Consider the following 19,733-nt stretch of genomic DNA (forward strand, 5'->3'; position numbering starts at 1 on the left):
GATGCCCCCAGAACACTGAATACAGTGCACATCACTGATTGAACCTAAAATTTTACAGAGGTGTCTTATAAATAAATACCTTGTCTGCCTGAAGGCAGGATACTGGATGAGAAGATCTCAGAAGCAGGGTTGGTTTTTGGAGGAAGGAGCAGACACTTAACTCCTCTTGTGACCAGAACAAGTCCTTGTACCTTTCTAAAATGGGAATAATGGTGTTTGTGCTGCTTGCCCCACAAGATTGTTGGGAGGAAGACACTTGGCAAACTGTAACGTGTTATATAGATGTGAGTCGGGGTGGTAGGACTGGCTATTATTATCTCCTAAAGTTCCTTCTGGCTGTAAGATCTCCGAGTCTATGATTATGCCTCACTTCTATCTCCTGTCTTAGGAGGTACGCAGCCTGAGGCACACCTCTGTAGATTTGGGGATGAGGAAGAGATGTTGGGGGAAAGGGGATAGAAGCTGTCAGAAAGACTCATTCTCTCTAACATGCCAGAGGTTAAATGAAGACCAAGAAAACATTTGGGAACTTCACTTTTTATTGCAGAAACTGAAATCTTTTCCAATCCTTGACAACTTGCAAAGGATTGTTCATTTGGATAAGCTAGGATTGCTGGGTGAACTATCAATTGTGGGAGTTTTTCAAGGACCCCAGGTCTGCTATCTCAAGATTAGCACTGGCAGACTGAGAAGTATCTATGTGGGAAAAAAAGAGAAAGAATTTTAAAAAAAAGAGAGAGGCGGCAGATAGGTTTCTAACATGCCCCTGGAGATTGATACTTTTGTTCAGAAAAGTATCCTTCCAAGGCATTTCTCTCATCTTTAGAATTTCACAATGGCTTGGTCTTTATGTCTATCTCTTGTACATAGAACAATAGATAAGAGTTTTAGATTTCTGGATGGGGGATCTGGTTCTGAGTTCCCATTCTGATACTTTTTCTTGGCAAATCACTGAGTTACTTACCCTTTATGAATCTGAAATAAGTGGGAAAAGTCAGGCTCTCAGAACCTTCCTCACAGGGATGTTGGGAGAAAACAACTCTATAAACCCTAAGCCCTCTATAAATGTGAGTCACCATTTCTTTAACATTTCAAGGTTTGTAGAGTGCTTCACAAATATTATCTTATTTGATCTTCATAATAACCCAGAGAGGTAGGTGTTATTATTATCTCCATTTTACAGCTGAAGAAACTGAGGCAGACAGAAGTGTTATGTGACTTGCCTAGAATCACGGGTATAATAACTGTGTGAGTCCAGATTTGAACTCAGTTCTTCCTTAATCCAGGCCTGGTACTCTATCTACTGCACCACCATTTTACAGGTGAAGAAACTAAGACCCAGAAAAATTAAGTGACCTACTCAATATCACCTGGCAGGCTTGGGGGAGAATTAGGACCTAGATTTCAACCAGTAATCTCAGCACTGAGACCCACCCCCTACATGGCTCCCTCTCCCCTATGTGTCCCTCCCTTCATCCTCTCCCTTTTTCACTCCTAACCTCTTCTACCACTTTTCTCCATTCCTCCCATGCTATTCATCCTTTCCCCTTTGTTTTTTCTCCTTACCTGGTCCCAGAGGCCACAATACTAGTGACAGCTCAGGTGTCATCAAAGGGCCATACCCAGGATATGAAAGAGGGAAAGGGCCCCAGGACGTGAATGCAGCAGCAGAAGCAACCCTTGGCCCCTGCTGCCCACCAGGAGTTCTTACCAGCAGCAGGGGAAGAACACAGGTACGTGGTGTTCCTGAGAAAAGACTCAGACATCTTCAGAGCCTGAGCAGGTCGGTGCTGGGGAACCATGTGTCCAGCGCCCTGTGGGTCAGACAGAGTGAGAGGTGAAGAGGCATCCAAGGAGAAGGCAAAGGAGGATCCAAATGGGAATGAGGGTACAAGCTTCCCACATGTGGGCTTGGATTGTGCGAAAGCAGGGTCGTGTGGCCAGTGCGGCAGATGTAACGGGGATGAAACAATGGTAGGTATTAGTCTCTGAAGTCATGCCTAGGGAATGAGAAAAGGCAGGGCTAAGCAATATCCCTTGGCTCGGGCTAAGGCTATCCAGGAGATACCAGTAACCTCGGAGAAAGACAGCAGCCAAAAGTACCTGCCTGCCCAAGGGACCACCCAAACCTTACTACATCTCCTCAATTCCATTCTGCTATGTGCAGCGAAGACAGAGTGCTGGACCTGGGAAACAAGAACACCTAGATCTAAATCATGCTTACTGGCTATGTGACCATGGGTAGGTAGATCATTTCAACTCTCTGAACCTCAGGCAACTTTTGAAGACTTTAAGTTATAGAAAGTTGTAGTTATGGGCAGTTAGGTAGTCAGTGGCTAGAGTGGTTTTAGGTTTCCTGGAAGTTGGGAAGACCTGAATTCAAATAGTAACAAAACCACAGCCGTAGGTACGTGCTATCTCCCCAAGAGGCAAGTCAACAAAGGATGTAAAATGCCTGACAGTAGAGACTGTGTCATATTTTTTTTTATCTTTGTATTCTTGCCACCTAGTGGTGCACTGCACATAGTAGGCCTATCAAATGCTTATTGAATTAATTTTAATTCACCTCCACCAGTGGAGGCTTTTGAGTTCTTTTGACTGAGACCTTCCCTGGGTTTCAGTTCCCCTATTTGCCTTATTGAGAACCTTAAGTACATAACCTGTAGTAAGATTACTTTTCTCAGCTCCCATCCTCCTCAGAAATACTCCTATCTCTATAAGATCATAAGGCATATAACCAGAAGAAACTTTGAAGTTCACCTAGCCCCTGATTCTGTAAGTATAGTCCAGGGACCACTGGGGGTCCTGGAGGTCAAATATATTTTCATAGCAATACTAAGATATTTTAACTTCTATTGCAGTGAAAATCTATAGAATAATCAATTGATAAATACTTATTAAGCACCTATTATGTGTTAGGCACTGAGCTGAACACTAGGGATACAAAAAAGAGGCAAAAGGCAATCTGTTCCCTCAAGGAGCTTACAATCTAATAGGAGAGAAAACATGTAAACAACAAGATAGCTATAACCCACATGCACAAAAGGTCTTTGGTTGGGAATCCTCAATAATTTTTACAAGTGTCCATCATATTATATCCTATATTTTTTAAACTATTTTTATTTCTTAAAGGCAGGTTCAATTCATTGTCTGTGGGGTGGAGAAGATTATCCGTAAATGATTATGATGCCAAAAAAACCAACCAAACACACCACCAAAGGAATGAAAACAACAGCAAAAGAAGGCAAGCAAACATTCCAGGCTCCAGCTTGATCTTTAAAAAAAACAACAACAACAAAATCAAATTGTAAAAAAATTTAGAAGAGTGTAAAAGGGGTCCCGAGACCAAAAAGTTTGAAAACCTCTGATCTAGTCCAATCCCCTCCTTGTACAGAAAGAGAAACTGAGACCCAGAGAGGCTGAGTGATTTGCCCAAAGTCATACAACCAGTAAGAGTGAGAGTCTAAATAAACCCGGAACCTTAGGCTCTAAACCCAGATGCCTCTTCACTCCACTAAGCTGCCTCTGTCCAATCACACCTAGTTCTGATGTTTTCATTAGGGTTCCCTTCAGCCTTTCAGAGCCCTTCAAAAGTTTGGAAAGATTCTCTCCCTTTGAGTACCCCCCAGAAGGACCAAGCATGGGTTCAAGTCCTCCAAGAGCTTTCCCATCCTCCAGTGGTGAGCAGGTGAGAGAGTACCTTACCTTGACAGTGAGGAAGGTGATTTGCTCATATTCCTTGAAGAATCCAGCAACCTGCCTTTTATAGTACCAAGGCTGGTAGAGGGTCATCACCTGTGAGAACCAGGGAAATTGGGACAGCCTGAGCTACTGGTCTATGAACAACAAATTCCATAAGCATTTGCTAAGTACCTACTGTGTGCTGGGCTCCATGCTAGGCTGGAAAGTCATCCTGCCCCCAGCATCCTGCTCACTCCCTCCAAGCCGCCCTTAGGGTGATTGCCCCAGCCCTCTTCTGAGGCTGTGGCTACCAGGGAGGAGAAGTTGGCTCTTAAGCATCCAATTTGAACATCAATATCTAACCACCTTTGCAAAGCTCTTCTCTACATCTCCCTCATACCAGAAGGCAGGATGTCCTTTTGTAACTTCTTTTAGAAATCTGATCTTCCTGGATACAAACATGTTCTAAGCAGGAGGTTCCCACACTTCCTCCAAGCGCTCCACCCTGACCTTACAACTCCACCACCCCCTTTCCTTCTCACCGGCTGGTATAGGGGCTCCACAAACTTCTCTGCTCCCAAGAAGTTGCAAGCCACATCAGTGTCTCCATTGTACACCAACATACGGGTGTTGCTGTGCAGTAACTCCTGGTAGAAGGGAGCCATGTCCATGTACTGCCTCTGGTATTGAGAAGTCACCTGGGTGCTGGAGGGAGGAAGAGGACAAGGAGGAGCAGATAAAAAACTATAGTAGAGGGAGACTGGGAGTCAAATCAAATCAATATCAAATCAAAATCAATAAACATTTATCAACTGCCTACTCCATGCCAGGCAAAGTGCTGGGAATACCAAAAAAAAAAAGAACCAACCAACCAACCAACCAAACAAAAAAAACCGAAGGCAAAAGATACTCCCTGTTTTTAAAGGGCTCTTAATCCAATGGGGGAGGTGACATGAAAACAAATATTTGAAAAGTAAACTATATACAGAATAAATAGAAAACAATTAACAGAGGGAAGGCACTGGAATTAAGAGGGGTTGTGGAAGGCTTCTTGTAGAAGATGAGATTTTAGTTGGGATTTAACAGAAGCCAGGATGCTCAGTAGTTAGAGCAGAGGAGGAAGCATGTCCTAGGCATGGGGAAGACTGAGTGAAAATGACCGGAGTCTAGGGATGTGAGTACAGGGAGGGGAGTAAGGTTCTAAAAGTCTAACCCCACAATGACAGGGATAGCCATTCAAATATATAAGGACAGTTATCATGTCTTTAATCTCTAGGACCCTTCCTTAATTCTCACCCCTCGGGAGCCCAGGAGCCTGAGGCTAAGAGCCCTGAGAATTGTCTTGCCAAATTACTGGCTCTGCCTCTAGCACAGAGCTTGGCACCACCATCCAGCGAAGGAGCTAGATGCCCCAGCTACCGAAGATGAGGAAGAGAAAGTTCTCACCAACCAAATCGTTAGCACTGGCAAGTGGTTCAACACCAGAAATGGATATGGTTTTTATTAGTGGAAGTGACAGTAAAAAAGATTGAATGAATGAGCACTTATTAATCCCTTACTAAATTCTAAGCGCTGGGGATATAAATAGAAAATGGGGATTAAAATGACCATCATCATAAAGACCATGGAACCTTTCCATGTGACTTAAAGCTGATTGTCTTCATTTTTTATTTGTAACCTCCGTGCTTTGCACATATTATGTGCTTAAGAAAAGCTTTTTCATTAAACTCATTCATCCATTCATCTCTCATCAATTTCTTTATCTGACCTCATTAAGTTCTTTCTACTGCAACATAATTTGCCACTTAGCCTTCTCCCCCCAACATACGTATTTGTCTGTGTTGGTAAGTACCAAAGGAAACCCCTAAAGTCCCATTGGCAGCTTTCCCAGCCATGATTGTTGTTTGTCCATCAGTCTCAAAGAGAACCATGGCATCAGGAAGATATCGTTTTCTTCTTGGTCTTTTAAGAGAGACTTCCTGGGGGGCAGCTAGGCGGCACAGTGGATAGAGCACCAGCCCTGAAGTCAGGAGGACCTGAGTTCAAATCCTGTCAGATCAAACACTTGACGCTTACTACCTGTGTGACCCTGAGCAAGTCACTTAACCCTAATTGCCTAGAGAGAGAGAGAGAGAGAGAGAGAGAGAGAGAGAGACTTCCCCATGCACAGAACATCAAAAGACTGCCTCACCTGCAAAGTTCCCAATTGGGGAAGAATACAGGAATGTGGAGGGCCTGCCTCATGTTGTCCTGGTTCAACCACACATACATAGCTGTGGCATTGATGCACCTGGGGACTCCAGGGATGGGGACTCCTGGGGGCTAATGGCAAACAAGGAAAAGGGTAAAAGGTTCAGGAATGATGCACGTCAAAATCCCAGAAATCCCAGGAACTGATTCCTGAGTTGCTCCCTACCCCAAGACTGAACTTTCACAAAATCCTATTTGAGATTTGTTCTAATTCCCCTTTTAGGGTGCCTCTCCCTTTCCCCAACAACATCCAGGTTTCCTCTTTAACCCCTTATCCAAAGACCATCTCTTCCCCCTCCCCCCCATTCGGTGCTCCCATCATAGCTCATGCAGTGCTTCAAGACCTCATTTCATCCTCATAACTCTGTAAGTTAGGTAGTACACATATTATTGTTCATTTTAGAGATAAGAAAATTGAGGCTGTGGGAGGTTACAAGACCAGGGCTCTTTCAACTACACCATGCTGCCCCCATACATCCAGAGTATAACTTCAGACAGGGAGACAAGGCAGAGGCAGTCTCAAAAATGTAATGGATGGTAAGGGAGGGACCGAACATAGGTAACTAGCCATTTTAAAGCCTCAACCATTCCTGAGAGATACTTCCTGGGCTAGGCACTGAGGGAGATTCAAAAGTTAGATGAGACAAGGACAGTTCTAGAATGAATGAATGAATGAATAATCATTTATTAAGTGCTTACTATGTGCCAAACTCTGTTAGGCTCTGGAAATACAAACAGAGAGGCAAGAATGCTTATTCTCAAGGAGCAGACATTGTAAGAGTAGGAGGTTATGACACATAGACAAATAAGTATGATACAAGAATAAAATACATAAAAATGTGTAATAATGGTGTTAAAGAGGGGCAAACACAAAGTTTTTTGTGAGGTCCTAGGAGGGAAAAGTCATTTCTGGCCTGGGAGGATTAGGGAAAGCTTTCTCTGAGAGGTAAAATTGGGCTTTAAAGAATTAGATAGGTTTGGAACACAAAATTTTAAAAACAAAAGTTAAAAAAATTGTTTTCACGTGCAACTGGGAAATAAGATATACAGGAAATGGGGTATAGAAATCTATCCTGCCCTACAGGAAAATTGAAGGGGAAGGGGATAAGAGAAGGCGGGGGGAGAAATAGAAGGGAGGGCAGATTAGGGGAAAGGGTATTCACAATGCATGCTATCTTGGGGTGGGAAGAGGGAGGAGATGGGGAGAAAATTTGGAATTCAAAATCTTGTGGAAGTTAATGTTGAAAACCAAAAATAAATTAATTTAAAAAAAGAATTAGGTAGGAATTTAACATGAGGAGGGGGGAGAGGAAGGCATTTCAGGCAAAAACTTTATAAGGGTGTGAATGTCACCCTTAGTGACTTTTCTCTTGGTCTCGTACAACTTTTAGGTCCAGTCTACTCAGCACACACACCCCTCCCCCATCTCTACTCCTATTAGGGCCAAGGTTTCCTTGGTACAAAATGTTCCCAGTAAACTGCTACATATTTTTTTTTTCATTAGATCAAGGGTTTTTAACCTGGAGTCCATGAAGTTGCCTTTTTAAAAATTTTTATAGTTGTATTTCAAAGTAATTGGTTTCCTTTGAAATTCTAGATTTATGTCATACATTTAAAAACATGATTCTGAGAAGTGCTCTGGAGATTTCACCAGACTGCCAAAGAGATCTACAGCACAAGAAAGGTTAAGAATCCCTCTATTAATTTGATTAGCATCTTGAGATCCACCTGTATACCTCATTTTTTTTTTGGTAAATGTTTTATTTTTTTCCAATTACACATAAGGATAGCTTTCAAATTTCATTTTTGTAAGATTTAGAGTTTCAAATTTTTCTCCTTCCCTCCCTCCCCTTTCTCCTTCCCAAGATGTAAGCAATCTGATATGTTATACATGTGTAATCATGTAAACATATTTCCACATTAGTCACGTTGTGAAAGAAGAAATAGAACAAAAGGGAAAAGCCACATACACACACACACACACACACACACACACACACACACAGAGCATTTTCCATCATGAGTCTTTTGGAATTGTCTTCGATCATTGTATTGCTGAGAAGAGCTAAGTCTATCAAAGTTGATCATCTCTCTGCCACTTTTTATGCCAGTGCCTTCTATAGTGCATTGATCTTAAATGTTTGTTGGAATTAAATTGGAACCCCTCCTTTCCCACTTACTGAATATCAGAGAAGTAACAAGCACTCTCCTCAAATCACATAATATTAGCATTGAAAGAGATTTTAGAGGTCATCCCATCAAACCCTTTCCTTTTACAGATGAGGACAGTGGTGCCCTGAGAAGTTGGGTGAGTTGAGCTCTCAGGGCTCCCAACTCTAAATGTCTCTCTTTCTGTCACACCAAGACGTCTCCCCCTTGTTCAGGGCTGCTGCCCAACAGGACTGGACACCCCAGCCTGATTCTGCCCTCCCACTTACAGAAGGTCCCTCTTCTTGCTTACCGGGACTGCCGCGTTGAACTGGTATTTGCGATAGAGGTTGCTCATGTCAGTGGCATAGCGCTCCTGGTATCCCGTAGTCCCCCAACACGGTGAGTAGAGGTTGTAGATATTGAGGCCCACCCCCTGGATCATTCTGTACGTCTCCAGGATCCGCGGAGAGACCAGGTGGGAGGCACTGCTAAACTGCCCACACTTTCTGGCACGGGTCCCTTCCTTCCTTCCACCACTGCCCACCCTAAACCTAGGCATCCCTTAAGGAAGCCACGTCCCAGGTAAAGGTGGGGTAGGATGGAGTGTAGTGGGACTGGGATTGTCTGGTCCACTCTGCTGAGATTACCCAAGAAGAGGTAACCACGCTCTGCCCCAGCGCTGACCAAGCTAGAATCTACAGAATACCCGAGGCTTTTTTGCCTCTCAAGTTTCAAAAGCTCAAGTTGCCCTCCTAACTCTGGGGTATTTGTACCCGAGTTTCAAACCTGAGCCTCCCAGTCCTGGGGGTCAGGTACCCCTTTCCTTGGGCTTGGAGAGTTCCCCTACCTTCCCCTGTCCCCCAGCCCAGGAGTCCACAGAAAGAGGGGGAGAACTAAGAGCCCAGGTCCCGGCTGGGGCTTAGAAGCATCCCGTGTACCACCCTGGCCCGCCTCCGCAGTCTGCTGGACCTCCCGGCAGGCAAAGATAGGGCTTACGGAATCGAAGCAGGTGTCTTGGGTGCTGTTATAGAAGTTGCAGGCGCCCTCGGAGCAGCAGTAGGTGTTCAAGGTTTTCCAGAGGCTGCGGGCAGAATGCAAGGGGAGTGAAAAGTGGGGGAGGCACGCATGGGCTTCGCGCTCTCGCCCTCCCCCAGAGAGTTTTCAACGAAGCCAATCCGAGCCACCCTCCAGTCCGGAAGGGAATGGCACAGCGCAGGGCCAGTCGCATCCCACCACCTCCTTTCCACAGTTAGGTCACGGGTCTGTTAGACTAACTAATCAATCCTCTAACGAAGTGGCCGCATCATTCGCATTCGCACCGCGTATTTCTACCGGGCTGCAACCAGCAACCATATTTAACATTATTATTCTTTCTAATGGTACGGATTCGAATCCGTGCGACCACTTAAGGGGAGTCCTTATTCACACTAATTCGGACCTGGCTGTACCTCCGTGACCTCGGGCAACTCACTTAACCCCTCTGAGCCTCAGTTTCCTCATCTGTGAAATGAGTGGGATTGGACTCTATAACGTCTAAGGCCCCATTCATTTCTAAAAATGTATGTTCCTAGGGCCCATTAGGCTTGAGCTGGGAGATGAGTGTCATTTTGGGGGTCAGGGCTGTTGGAGAGGTCGTTCATACATTCAATGAATCAATCAGGCAATAAGTATTTGTTAAGCTCTCACTATGTGCCCAGGCACCGTGCTAAAACCTTTGGGACACCCCGTATAGAGGGACCTTTTGTAGGAAGAACAGGAAACAAAGCAGGTGCCATCCACTGGGATATGGCAAAACAAAAATTTGCTATATGAAGGCAAAGGGATATCACTGGGCTGTTAGAAACGATGAATATGGAAAATGCAAGGAGGCTTGGGCAATCTTCAATGAAGTAATAATGCAAAGGGAAAAAAGTCAAACCAGGGAACCGACGGGCACGTGGACCACAGCATTATCAATGACAACAGCAATGATAACACGGACAAAAAAAACAATCAAAACTGAATGTTCCCTGGTTACTGTGACCAAGCTTAGCTCCAAAAAAGAGGTGAGGGAAGGCACCTTCCCTTCTTCCTTTTCAGGGCTGCGAGACCCTGCAGGGGAAACCCGGCAGACATTGTGGTTAGTTTTGAAGAACAGCATTCTTTTCCTCTTTCTTCTTATTCTTTGTTATAAAGGATGGCTCTGATGGAAAGAGATGTAAGGGAATAAACCAATACAGGGGACAGAGCACTGACTGGGCCTGGAGTCAGGAAGACTAAAGTTCACAGTCACCGGCACATGCTTACTAGTTGTTTTACCCCTGGGCATCTTGGTCTCAGTTTCCTCATCTGTAAAATGGGGACAATAATATCATCCCTTCCCAGGGTTGTTGTGAGAATCAAAAGAGAAAATACTTGTCAAACACTTTGCTGACCTATCAGGTCTAAAGCTCTTAGGAAGGAGATCTAAAAACAAGAGACATTACAAAAGGTTTTAATGTCTACACCATGCAAAGCCACTGTGCTGGGGTATACAAAAATAAATGAAACAGCTTCAACCCTATTGGAATTTATAATTCAGTAGGGAAAATAAGGCAGATGTGACTATGATGGTCATGGTAACAATGGCTTATATTTATAGAGGGCTTTATAGCTGGCAAAGTGCCCTATATACATGATCTCCTTGGATCATCATAACAACCCTGAGGGAGAACTCAGGGCAGGATAATCTCCATTTCACAGAAGAGAAAACTGAGTCTCAGAGAAGTTAAGTGGCTTGCCCAAGGCCATACAGATAGTGTCAGCTTAAGAATTCTAGTACAGAACTTCTATCTACCATTCAGTCAATCAATCAACAAGCCTTTACTATTTTTTTTGTTTCTTTTGTTTCTGTTAGGCAATGGAGTTAAGTGACTTGCCCAGGGTCACACAGCTAGTAAGTGTCAAGTGTTTGGTCTGAGGCTGGATTTGAACTCAGGTCCTCCTGACTCCAGGGCTGGTGCTCTACCCATTGCACCACCTAGATGCCCCAACAAGCATTTATTATGCACCTACAGTGTGGCAGGCCCTTCTAGGCTTTAGGAATATAAAGACTTTTTCCACTAGAAGTGGAAATTGCCTTTCGTGGATTTATTGATGTTTGAGATGCAGCCACTTTACCAGTTCAGTCCATCTTGGTCCATTCTCTTACCTTTTAATTGCGGCATCTATTGCCTTTTTACTTCTTTTACAAATAAGCCTGTCTGGCTGTCCCTGCCTTTCTCTCAACCAAGTGATGGAGCTGAGCGGCTGCCTGACATGATGGAAAAAAGAGGCCCCTTCTGACCTTGCTAAAGTTTGTGGGGGAGAAGGGCAGGATGAGGAGGGAGAGACAGATATTCACAGACCTCCCTCTAAGCTTACTTGTCTCCAATGATGCCTTGGTATAACTGAACTCAAGGAGAGTTTCATCATTGAGTTGATGGTTGTTCATTCCATTCCCTGCACCAAAGCCCTGGATGGGAAAGACTGCTTTGTAGGTCCCGGAAGCCCCAGCACAGGCTGCACTGCTTTTCCATCCCAGACCATTTGTGACAGAAAAGCATTAGATGAAGAGTTTAGAAAAAAAAAAGTGGGGAGGGGACTAATTCCTTCATGTAACTTCTGGGGCTGGAAGAGTAGCTGGTACCTGGCTCAGACCTGGACAGAATCGGTACCTATACTTAACTGGTGTGTATGCGGTGTTCAGGAGGACCAGCAACTTTGGTGTGAGGATTTTTGTTGAGTTATTTCAGTCATGACTGACTCCTATTTGGGGTTTTCTTGGCAGAGATACTGGAGTGATTTGCCATTTCCTTTTCCAGCTCATTTTACAGATGAGGAAACAGAAGAAAACAGGGTTAAGCGACTGGCCTAGGGTCACACAGCTAGTAAGTGTCTGAGGCCAAATTTGTATTCAAGTCCTCCTGACTCCAGGGCCAGTGTTCTATCCACTGCACTACCTAGCTACTTGGTGTGAGGGCCTGCCAAGCCCTTTTCAGGGCAACTTATTTACCTTTGGTGTCCACCTGATTCACTCAACTCCTACCTGTGGTTCTAAGAGGCTGTAGTATGTGCAGTTGCCATACCCTAGTAAGCTGTCTCAGCAGATGGGCTAACTAGGTTTAGGGTAACTGATAAGTCTCAAACCTGTCAGTGAGGATGTGGAGCCAAGATGGCGGAGTGCAAGCAGTGACTTGCTTGAGCTCTTCTCCAAACCCCTGCAAATACTCATAAAAAATGGCTCTAAACAAATTCTGAAGCAGCAGAACACACAAAAAGACAGAGTGAAAGAAATTTCCAGCCCAAGACAACCTGGATGATTGAGCAGAAAGGTGTATCATGCCGGGCCGGGAGCACAGCGCAGCTGTGAGTGAATCACAGGCAGCTGTGGAGGTTTCCAGACTCCTCAATCCACGAATGCCAAAGACAATTTAGAAGGTCAGTGGGAAAAGTCTGTTTCTGTCAGTGCCTGAGAAAGGAAGGCGGAGTCTCAGCTCCATTCCCCAAGAGTGTGGTGCTGGCGGGGGGCAGCTGCTTTCCGCGCTTCCGGCCCACAGACTGAGGGGGAATCCAGTGGCTGATCAGAGAGGGATTGCAGGGATCTCTTTGCCAGTGCTGAGGCAGGAATCTCTTGCTTTGCCCGTGTTTGGATCTGGGCCACAGTTCTGGGCCGTGGTGCTGGGGTGAGGAGGAGCGCCGGCGTGGTGGAGCTTGTAGTGATTGTGGAGAGAAGCCCCTCCTCACAGTTACAGGACAGAAAGGAGTACTTTGTAGTCACAGGCCAGGAAAGGAGTAAACACCTCACCTCTTATCATACCACCCTGGAAGAACAGAAAATTTACAGGGCCCTACAAGTATCTCTGAAAACAGCTGTACAAACCCCCCCAAGCTTGGGACAGTACATTCTCCACATTGGAAGCAGATTCATACCTTAACAAAAGTTTAAAACTCAAGTAATTGGCCAGGATCATGAGCAAGCAGGCAAAAAGAGTCAGACTATATTATCTTACTTTGGTGAAAAAAGATCAAAATATACAACCAGAAGAAGACAACAAAGTCAAAGCTCCTACATCCAAAGCCTCCAAGAAAAATATGAATCAGTCCCAGGCCTTGGAAGAGCTCAAAAGGGATTTTGAGAAGCAAGTAAGGGAAGTAGAGGAAAAACTGGGAAGAGAAATGAGATGATGCAAGAAAATCATGAAAAACAAGTCAACAGCTTGCTAAAGGAGACCCAAAAAAATACTGAAGAAAATAACACCTTAGAAAATAGCCTAACCCAAATGGCAAAAGAGGTCCAAAAAGCCAATGAGGAGAAAAATGCCCTAAAAAGCAAAATTGGCCAAATGGAAAAGGAAGTCCAAAAGATTACTGAAGAAAATACTTCCTTAAAAATTAGAATAGAGCAATTGGAAGATAGTGACTTTATGAGAAATCAAGACACAGTAAAACAAATCCAAAAGAATGAAAAATTAAAAAACAATGTGAAATATCTCATTGGAAAAACAACTGACCTGGAAAATAGATCCAGGAGAGAGAATTTAAAAATTATTGGACTATCTGAAAGCCATGATCAAAAAAAGAGCCTAGACATCATCTTTCAAGAAATTATCAAGGAAAACTGCCCTGATATTAGAACCAGAGGGCAAAATAGAAAATTGAAAGAATCCACAGATCTCCTCCTGAAAGAGATCCCCAAAGGAAAACTCCTAGGAATATTGTAGCCAAATTCCAGAGTTCCCAGGTCAAGGAGAAAATATTACAAGCTGCCAGAAGGAAACATTCAAGTACTGTGGAAACACAATCAGGATAACACAAGATTTAGCAGCTTCTACATTAAAGGACCGAGGGCATGGAATATAATATTCCGGAGGGCAAAGGAGATAGGATTACAACCAAGAATCACCTACCCAGCAAAACTGAGTATAATCCTTCAGGGGAAAAATGGTCATTCAGTGAAATAGAGGACTTTCAAGCATTCCTGATGAAAAGACCAGAGCTGAATAGAAAATTTGACTTTCAAATACAGGACTCAAGTGGAACATGAAGAGGTAAACAGGAAAGAGAAATCATAAGAGACTTATTAAGATTGAACTGTTTACATTCCTGCATGCAAAGATGATATTTATAACTCATGAGACCTTTGTCAGTATTAGGGTAGTTGGAGGAAAAAAATTATATGTATGTATATGTAGATAGATAGATAGAGGGCACAGGGTGAGTTGAAGATTAAGGGGTCATATCTGGAGAATAAAATTAAGGGATGAGAGAGGATTATACTGGAAGAAAGAAAGGGAGAGGTAGAATGGGGTAAATTATCTCACAAAAAAAAACAGAAAAGTCTCTTACAGTGGAGGGGAAACGAGGGAAGGTGAGAGGGAATGAGTGAATCTTATTCTCATAGGATTTGGCTTAAGGAGGGAATAACATACACATTCAATTGGGTATGGAAATCTGTCTTACCCTACAGGAAAATAGGGGGAGAAGGGGACAAGAGAACAGGGGGATGATAGAGAGGAGGGCAGATTGGGAAAGGGGTAATCAGAAGTAAATACTTCTGAGGAGGGACAGGGTCAAAAGAAAGAATAGAATAAATGGGAGGGCAGGATAGGATTAAGGGAAATAGAGTTAGTTTTTCACAACATGTCTACTATGGACGTGTTTTGCATAACTGCACATGTACAACCTATATTGAGTTGCTTGCCTTTTCAATGAGGATGGGTGGGAAGGGAGGAAGAAGAAAATTTGAACCTAAAGTTTTAAAAACACATGTTTTAAAAAAAATGTTTTCACATGCTACTGGGAAACAAGAAATATAGGAAATGGGGTACAGAAGTCTGTTCTGCCCTATAGGAAAATAGAAGGGGAAGGGGATAAGAGAAGGGGAGAGAGATAGAAGAGAGGACAGAGTAGGGGAAGGGATATTCAGAATGCTGCCATCTGGGGAGGGGGGAGACGGGGTGAAACTTTGGAACTCAAAAACTTGTGGAAGTGAATGTGGAAAACTAAAAATAAACAAATTTATATTAAAAAAAACCTGTCAGTGAGTTAAGGGGATGTCTACCCCAAAGATGTGAAGCCTTTCCCCAGTAGAATGGATGATGAGAACAATTAGGTCCAACGGCCATGAAGGCTGCTAAAGCAGACACTGGGGAGTGTTTAAAACTTGGGCATCAAAGATGCCAAGGTCACCCACTGTATCCCAGGCCCTCACCGGCATACTGATCTTTGTCCTGCTACTGGACTTTGATGCCTTGGGAAGAAAGAATAAAGGTGATGATTTAGTGCGGCAGTGCCTCGCTTAGATCCAGTTCACGCGCAAGTCGAGATGTTATCCTCGATGTCACTGATCCTCTTCAATGACGAAGGACAAACAACGCCTGTACCTACCTTGAAGTTGATGGAGGCTGGACCATTAACAGTTTGAGCACTGAGAGAGGGCACGTAGACCTCACCATAGCTCTCTTCAAATACGTAGAAGTCATTGCTGGTAAAGCTGGGAAATTTGGTGAAGAAGCTCTGTAAGGCCTGGTAATGGTCAGCCGCCACCGATAGACCGAAACCAAATAGTCATAGAATCATAGAATGTCAGAGCTGTAAGGGACCTTGGAAGACAGAATGTCGAAACTAAAAAATGTCAAAAACTAAAAGAATGTTAGACCCGGAAAGAAATAGAATGCTAGAGCAAAGAATGACAGATGAAAGGAATCTTAGAAAATAAATTACCAGAACATGGAATGACAGCTGGAAGGGACCTTAGAAGACATAACGTGAGCTCATTGATGTGAACGTTGGAGCTGGAAGGGGCCTAAGAAAACAGAATATTAGAACATGGAGTGACAGGTGGAGGGGACCTTGGAAGATGGGGTGCTAGAAAATGCCAGGTGAAGGGATCTTAGCCTATAGAACCATAGAATGGTAGAGTGGGAAGAGACCTTGAGATCTTCTAATCTAATCCTTTTTCCACTTATGCTGGGGCCATTTTGTTCTTGGATTTAAAGGCACTTGAACTATCCTCCTCTCACCCTCACACACATACAGAGGCCCTGTCCCTTTCCCTCATCTTTACTCACCTGCTGATCATTAATTTTGTAGTTCTGGCTAGAGGAGTAGGAATAGCCCACTCCTGCCGGTGACTCCAGGTACAGCACATTAGCCACTAGATTCCAACTATGGGGATTCATGTAGAGGGAGCCATCGTCATTTGTCTGCGCAGAAACATGGACAGATGGCATCGGCCTGCACAAAGTCACCACTCACTGTTCGAGGTTGGAGGCCAGGACAGAAAGGGAAACCCAACTCTCATTCTCTCTCCAACCCTCCCCCAGGCCTAGGAATTTCCCCATCCTCACCCTGTAAGGGCCATTCTCTGCCAATAAGCCTTCTGTAGAGCTGCAGCCAGGGCCTCCATTCAACCACAGCACCAAAGGGTCAGACTCAGGGTTTCCCTGGGACTCCACAAACCTGTAAGGCCAAGAAGAGAAAAATCCCTCTCCTCTGGTGAGATCGGCAGCTTTTCTAAAGAAGACAGGTTCACAGAGAGGGTTCCCTGTTCCTGAGAATACTGGGGAAGGGAATGGGAACGTGGCAGCTAACCATGAATTTTAGCATGGGTAGGTATATATTAGGAAATGACTTAGCATGCCTTATTTTTTTTTAATCACCTCCAACACCACATTTGGGCTTGGTCTGAGACCTGTGAAGTGGGAAAAGTTCCAGAATCTAGACAGCCCTTGTCTCACTGCTACAGTGATGGGGTTCTTGCCTCCGGGGGTGGGGGGGTTTATAGGGAGTGATTAACTCTTCATCTTTTCCCTCCTTGTCTGTTCCCTTGCACCATGCCCCGCCCCCTCCCTCCTATACTTTGTTGACTAATTGAGAATAGGATCAGGAAGTTTTTCTGTTCTATAGGGAAGGGGGTTGAGTCCTTGAGTTAGGGTCATAAGACTCTAGGATGTACATCTGAAAGGGACTTTCGAGATCATCTTGTCCAATTTCCTCATTCCACATGAGAAACACGAACCCTAGAGAAGTGAAATGAGTTTTCCAAGGTCACCTAGCTGGGAATCTGAGGCTCCAGTGCTCCTTCTGTAAGACTGCAATGTGGTCACTGACCCAGTGAGATCACAAGGAACTTTAACCAGGGCTGACCTTGGAATCTCAGCCTGGAGCAGGATTCTTAACCTAGATTCTTCAAAGGGGTCTGTAGAGAGATTTCTAGGGGTCTGTGAACTTAGGAAAATTAATGACAGATTGACATTCACTAACCTTTGACTTCCTCTGTAAGCCTATGTATTTTATTTTATGCATTTAAAAACATAATTCTGAGCGGCACCTAGGTGGTGCAGTGGATAGAGCACGGGCCCTGAAGTGACCTGAGTTCAAATCCGGCCTCAGACCAGACACTTGACACTTACTAGCTGTGTGACCCTGGGCAAGTCACTTAACCCCAATTGCCTAAAAAAAAAAAAAAAGAAAAAAAACACAAGAACACATGATTCTGAGAAGGGGTCCACAGGCTTCACTAGACTACTCCAGGGGCCCAGGATACAAGAAAGGTTCTATTCTATAAGCTTAGTATCCTGGGTGATAACCGAGGCAGAGACTGGGACCCTGCTCAAGGAGGCTGAGACTCCCATGTTTTGCCCCAGGTACTTATGCTGTCTAGCCTGGGCAGGTCACTAAATCTCTCTGGGCCCATGGAATCATCCCTCTCATGTTGAGGAACTCACCAGTAATGGAAGTATTTGTCAGAACCAGCTTGGAGGTAGCCAGACCACTGCTTGAAGTTGGGCAGATCAGCCAGGCCAGGCAGAGAGGTGATAAGGTCTGGCTCATGCTGGCTGGTGCTGAGGCCCCAGCATAGGCTGGAGAGGGCCAACAGGCTGCACAATCGTTGCATGATGATTGGCTGTGAGGACTGGAGCACCCCAGCAACTTCTCTCACCTTTATAATCTTGGGCTGTTTGCTCCATTGATAGCTACTGATAGACATGATCTGCAGGCCAACTTGGGCTGCTCGCCTGGGTGGATAGGTACGCACCTTAAATACCATCAAGATTTACACAGAGTAGCCTGGTCTTCTGGAGGGGCTAGAGTCATTCTGGGATTCTATGCGGCTTAAGGTCTTGAGGAAAAAGGAGAATCTTCTGGGGGTCCTAAAATCATGGATGTGTTTTAACCTGGAGGGACTTTAGAGATTATGCAATCTAACACTCATTTTTACCAACGTGGAAATTGAGGCATGAGGAGGGGGAGTCAGTTAGTCAAGAAGCATTTATTAAGCACCTACTGTGTGCCAGGCTCTGTACTAAATGCTGGCAATACAAAGAAAGGCAAAAGACGGCCCCTGTTTTCTCAGAGCTCACAGTTTATTGGAGGAGACACCATGCAAATGACTATGTATGTAAAGGATAAATGGGATATAATCTCAAAGAGACTGTGCTAGAATCTGGAAGAAGCTGCTTGCAGAAGGTGAGATTGGAGCTGAGTCTCATAAGGGAACCAGATACCCAGAGATATGTGACCCAAGTAGGCAGTTGTGCATACCTCCAGTGTATCGGCCTCGTCCTTTCCCTTAGAAGCAACTTGCCCAAGGTGATGCCACACCTGACTTGAACCCAGGACTCCTGATTCACAGCCAAGGCCCCATGCTGCCCAAGTTGCTTCAGCACCAAGCCCCAGTGTGCCCCCTCTACGAAACGCAGAGATTGGACTCAGTGATCTCTGCCTGCTTCCTGTTCTGACATTCTATGACTCAAAGGCTTTGTAAGCTAGGGAGCATTATGATCCTGACACTTGACTTAACTTGTGCCTCAGTTTCTCCACCTTTGATTGAGGGTGGATCACAATTGTTGATGATCATAGGCCCAGGACACAGTCTTGAACCAACTCCCTCTTGGTTGTCATCGGCTGAGATAGTTTTAAGTCCCTTGATCTCCCAGGGGATGACAGAGTTGTTTTGCCATTTTGGCAGAGGCCACCTCCCTCCCACTCCTTTGTCAGCAAACATTGGGAGCATCTGTTTCAAGCAGAGTTCCACGGTCAGCACTAAGGGAGGAGCCCAAGGGAACAGAATGTCATTCTTGGGGGACACAGTCTTAGTCCTTGGGCACCCAGCCCAGGCTAATGGGGGAGATAATACAGATACATCTCCAGGACTTCCTGAGGAGAACGTGATTCCTGGGCACGGTTGGCCTGAGGGGTGGAAGGCAGGGAGATGTAATAAGATAAATGTATCTGCCTCATCCATTCCCTCAAAGGCGGGGTCAAGTGACCTCCTACAGGGAAAACACTTAGGAATGGGCAAACATTTTCTTGACTGTAACAAGACCTGGTTCAATCTCTAGTCATCACAAAGGGGTTTTTGTGAAATAGGGAGGTGATGGGTGAGGTCTAGCATCAGTCAGGTGTGTGTTCTGCCTCTCCCAATCCAGAATGGAGCACGCAAGAGAAGATATCTAATGGATAAATCCTTGTGGATTAATTTGAGGAGGAAAAGAGCAATTTTTATCCTTTCTTAGGTTTAGGGAGGAAGAGGGGGCAAAGCATTTATGAAGTTCCTGCTATGTGCTAAGCATTTTACAAATATCTCATTTACTGGGAAATTGTAAAATTTCAGATGGCAGGGATTTGGGCTTACATTTTTCTGTGGC

At 44.6% G+C, this 19,733-nt stretch overlaps 1 protein-coding gene across 1 annotated transcript; it reads right to left on the reverse strand.

Moving 5' to 3' along the window:
• Positions 1–521: 521 nt before the first annotated feature.
• Positions 522–18,133, reverse strand: LOC110192388 (lysosomal protective protein-like). Its single transcript, XM_078149122.1, has 13 exons — positions 17,811–18,133; positions 16,431–16,542; positions 16,153–16,286; positions 15,469–15,628; positions 11,464–11,554; positions 10,497–10,527; positions 9,021–9,163; positions 8,393–8,643; positions 5,873–6,003; positions 4,224–4,386; positions 3,706–3,795; positions 1,712–1,814; positions 522–696 (listed from the first exon to the last, which is right to left on the reverse strand). The coding sequence occupies exons 1-13, from the start codon at positions 18,131–18,133 to the stop codon at positions 626–628; spliced, it is 1,803 nt and encodes a 600-aa protein (XP_078005248.1). The 3' UTR covers positions 522–625.
• Between the last annotated feature and the right edge of the window lie 1,600 nt (positions 18,134–19,733).

The sequence above is a fragment of the Phascolarctos cinereus genome, unplaced genomic scaffold (genome assembly GCF_003287225.1).
Source record: "Phascolarctos cinereus isolate Bilbo 61053 unplaced genomic scaffold, phaCin_HiC Scaffold_2;HRSCAF=192, whole genome shotgun sequence".
Lineage (NCBI taxonomy): Eukaryota > Metazoa > Chordata > Mammalia > Diprotodontia > Phascolarctidae > Phascolarctos > Phascolarctos cinereus.

Bases quoted from the DNA above. Each gene is read 5' to 3' on its own strand.
- LOC110192388 (XM_078149122.1), bottom strand. From the start codon at position 18,133: ATGGTATTTAAGGTGCGTACCTATCCACCCAGGCGAGCAGCCCAAGTT. The intron at 8,644-9,020 runs GTACACGGGATG...GGCTTCCTTAAG, and splicing joins TGCGGAGGCGGGCCAGGGTG to GGATGCCTAGGTTTAGGGTG. The intron at 4,387-5,872 runs GTGAGGCAGTCT...TCCTCCCTCCAG, and splicing joins CCCAATTGGGAACTTTGCAG to CACCCAGGTGACTTCTCAAT.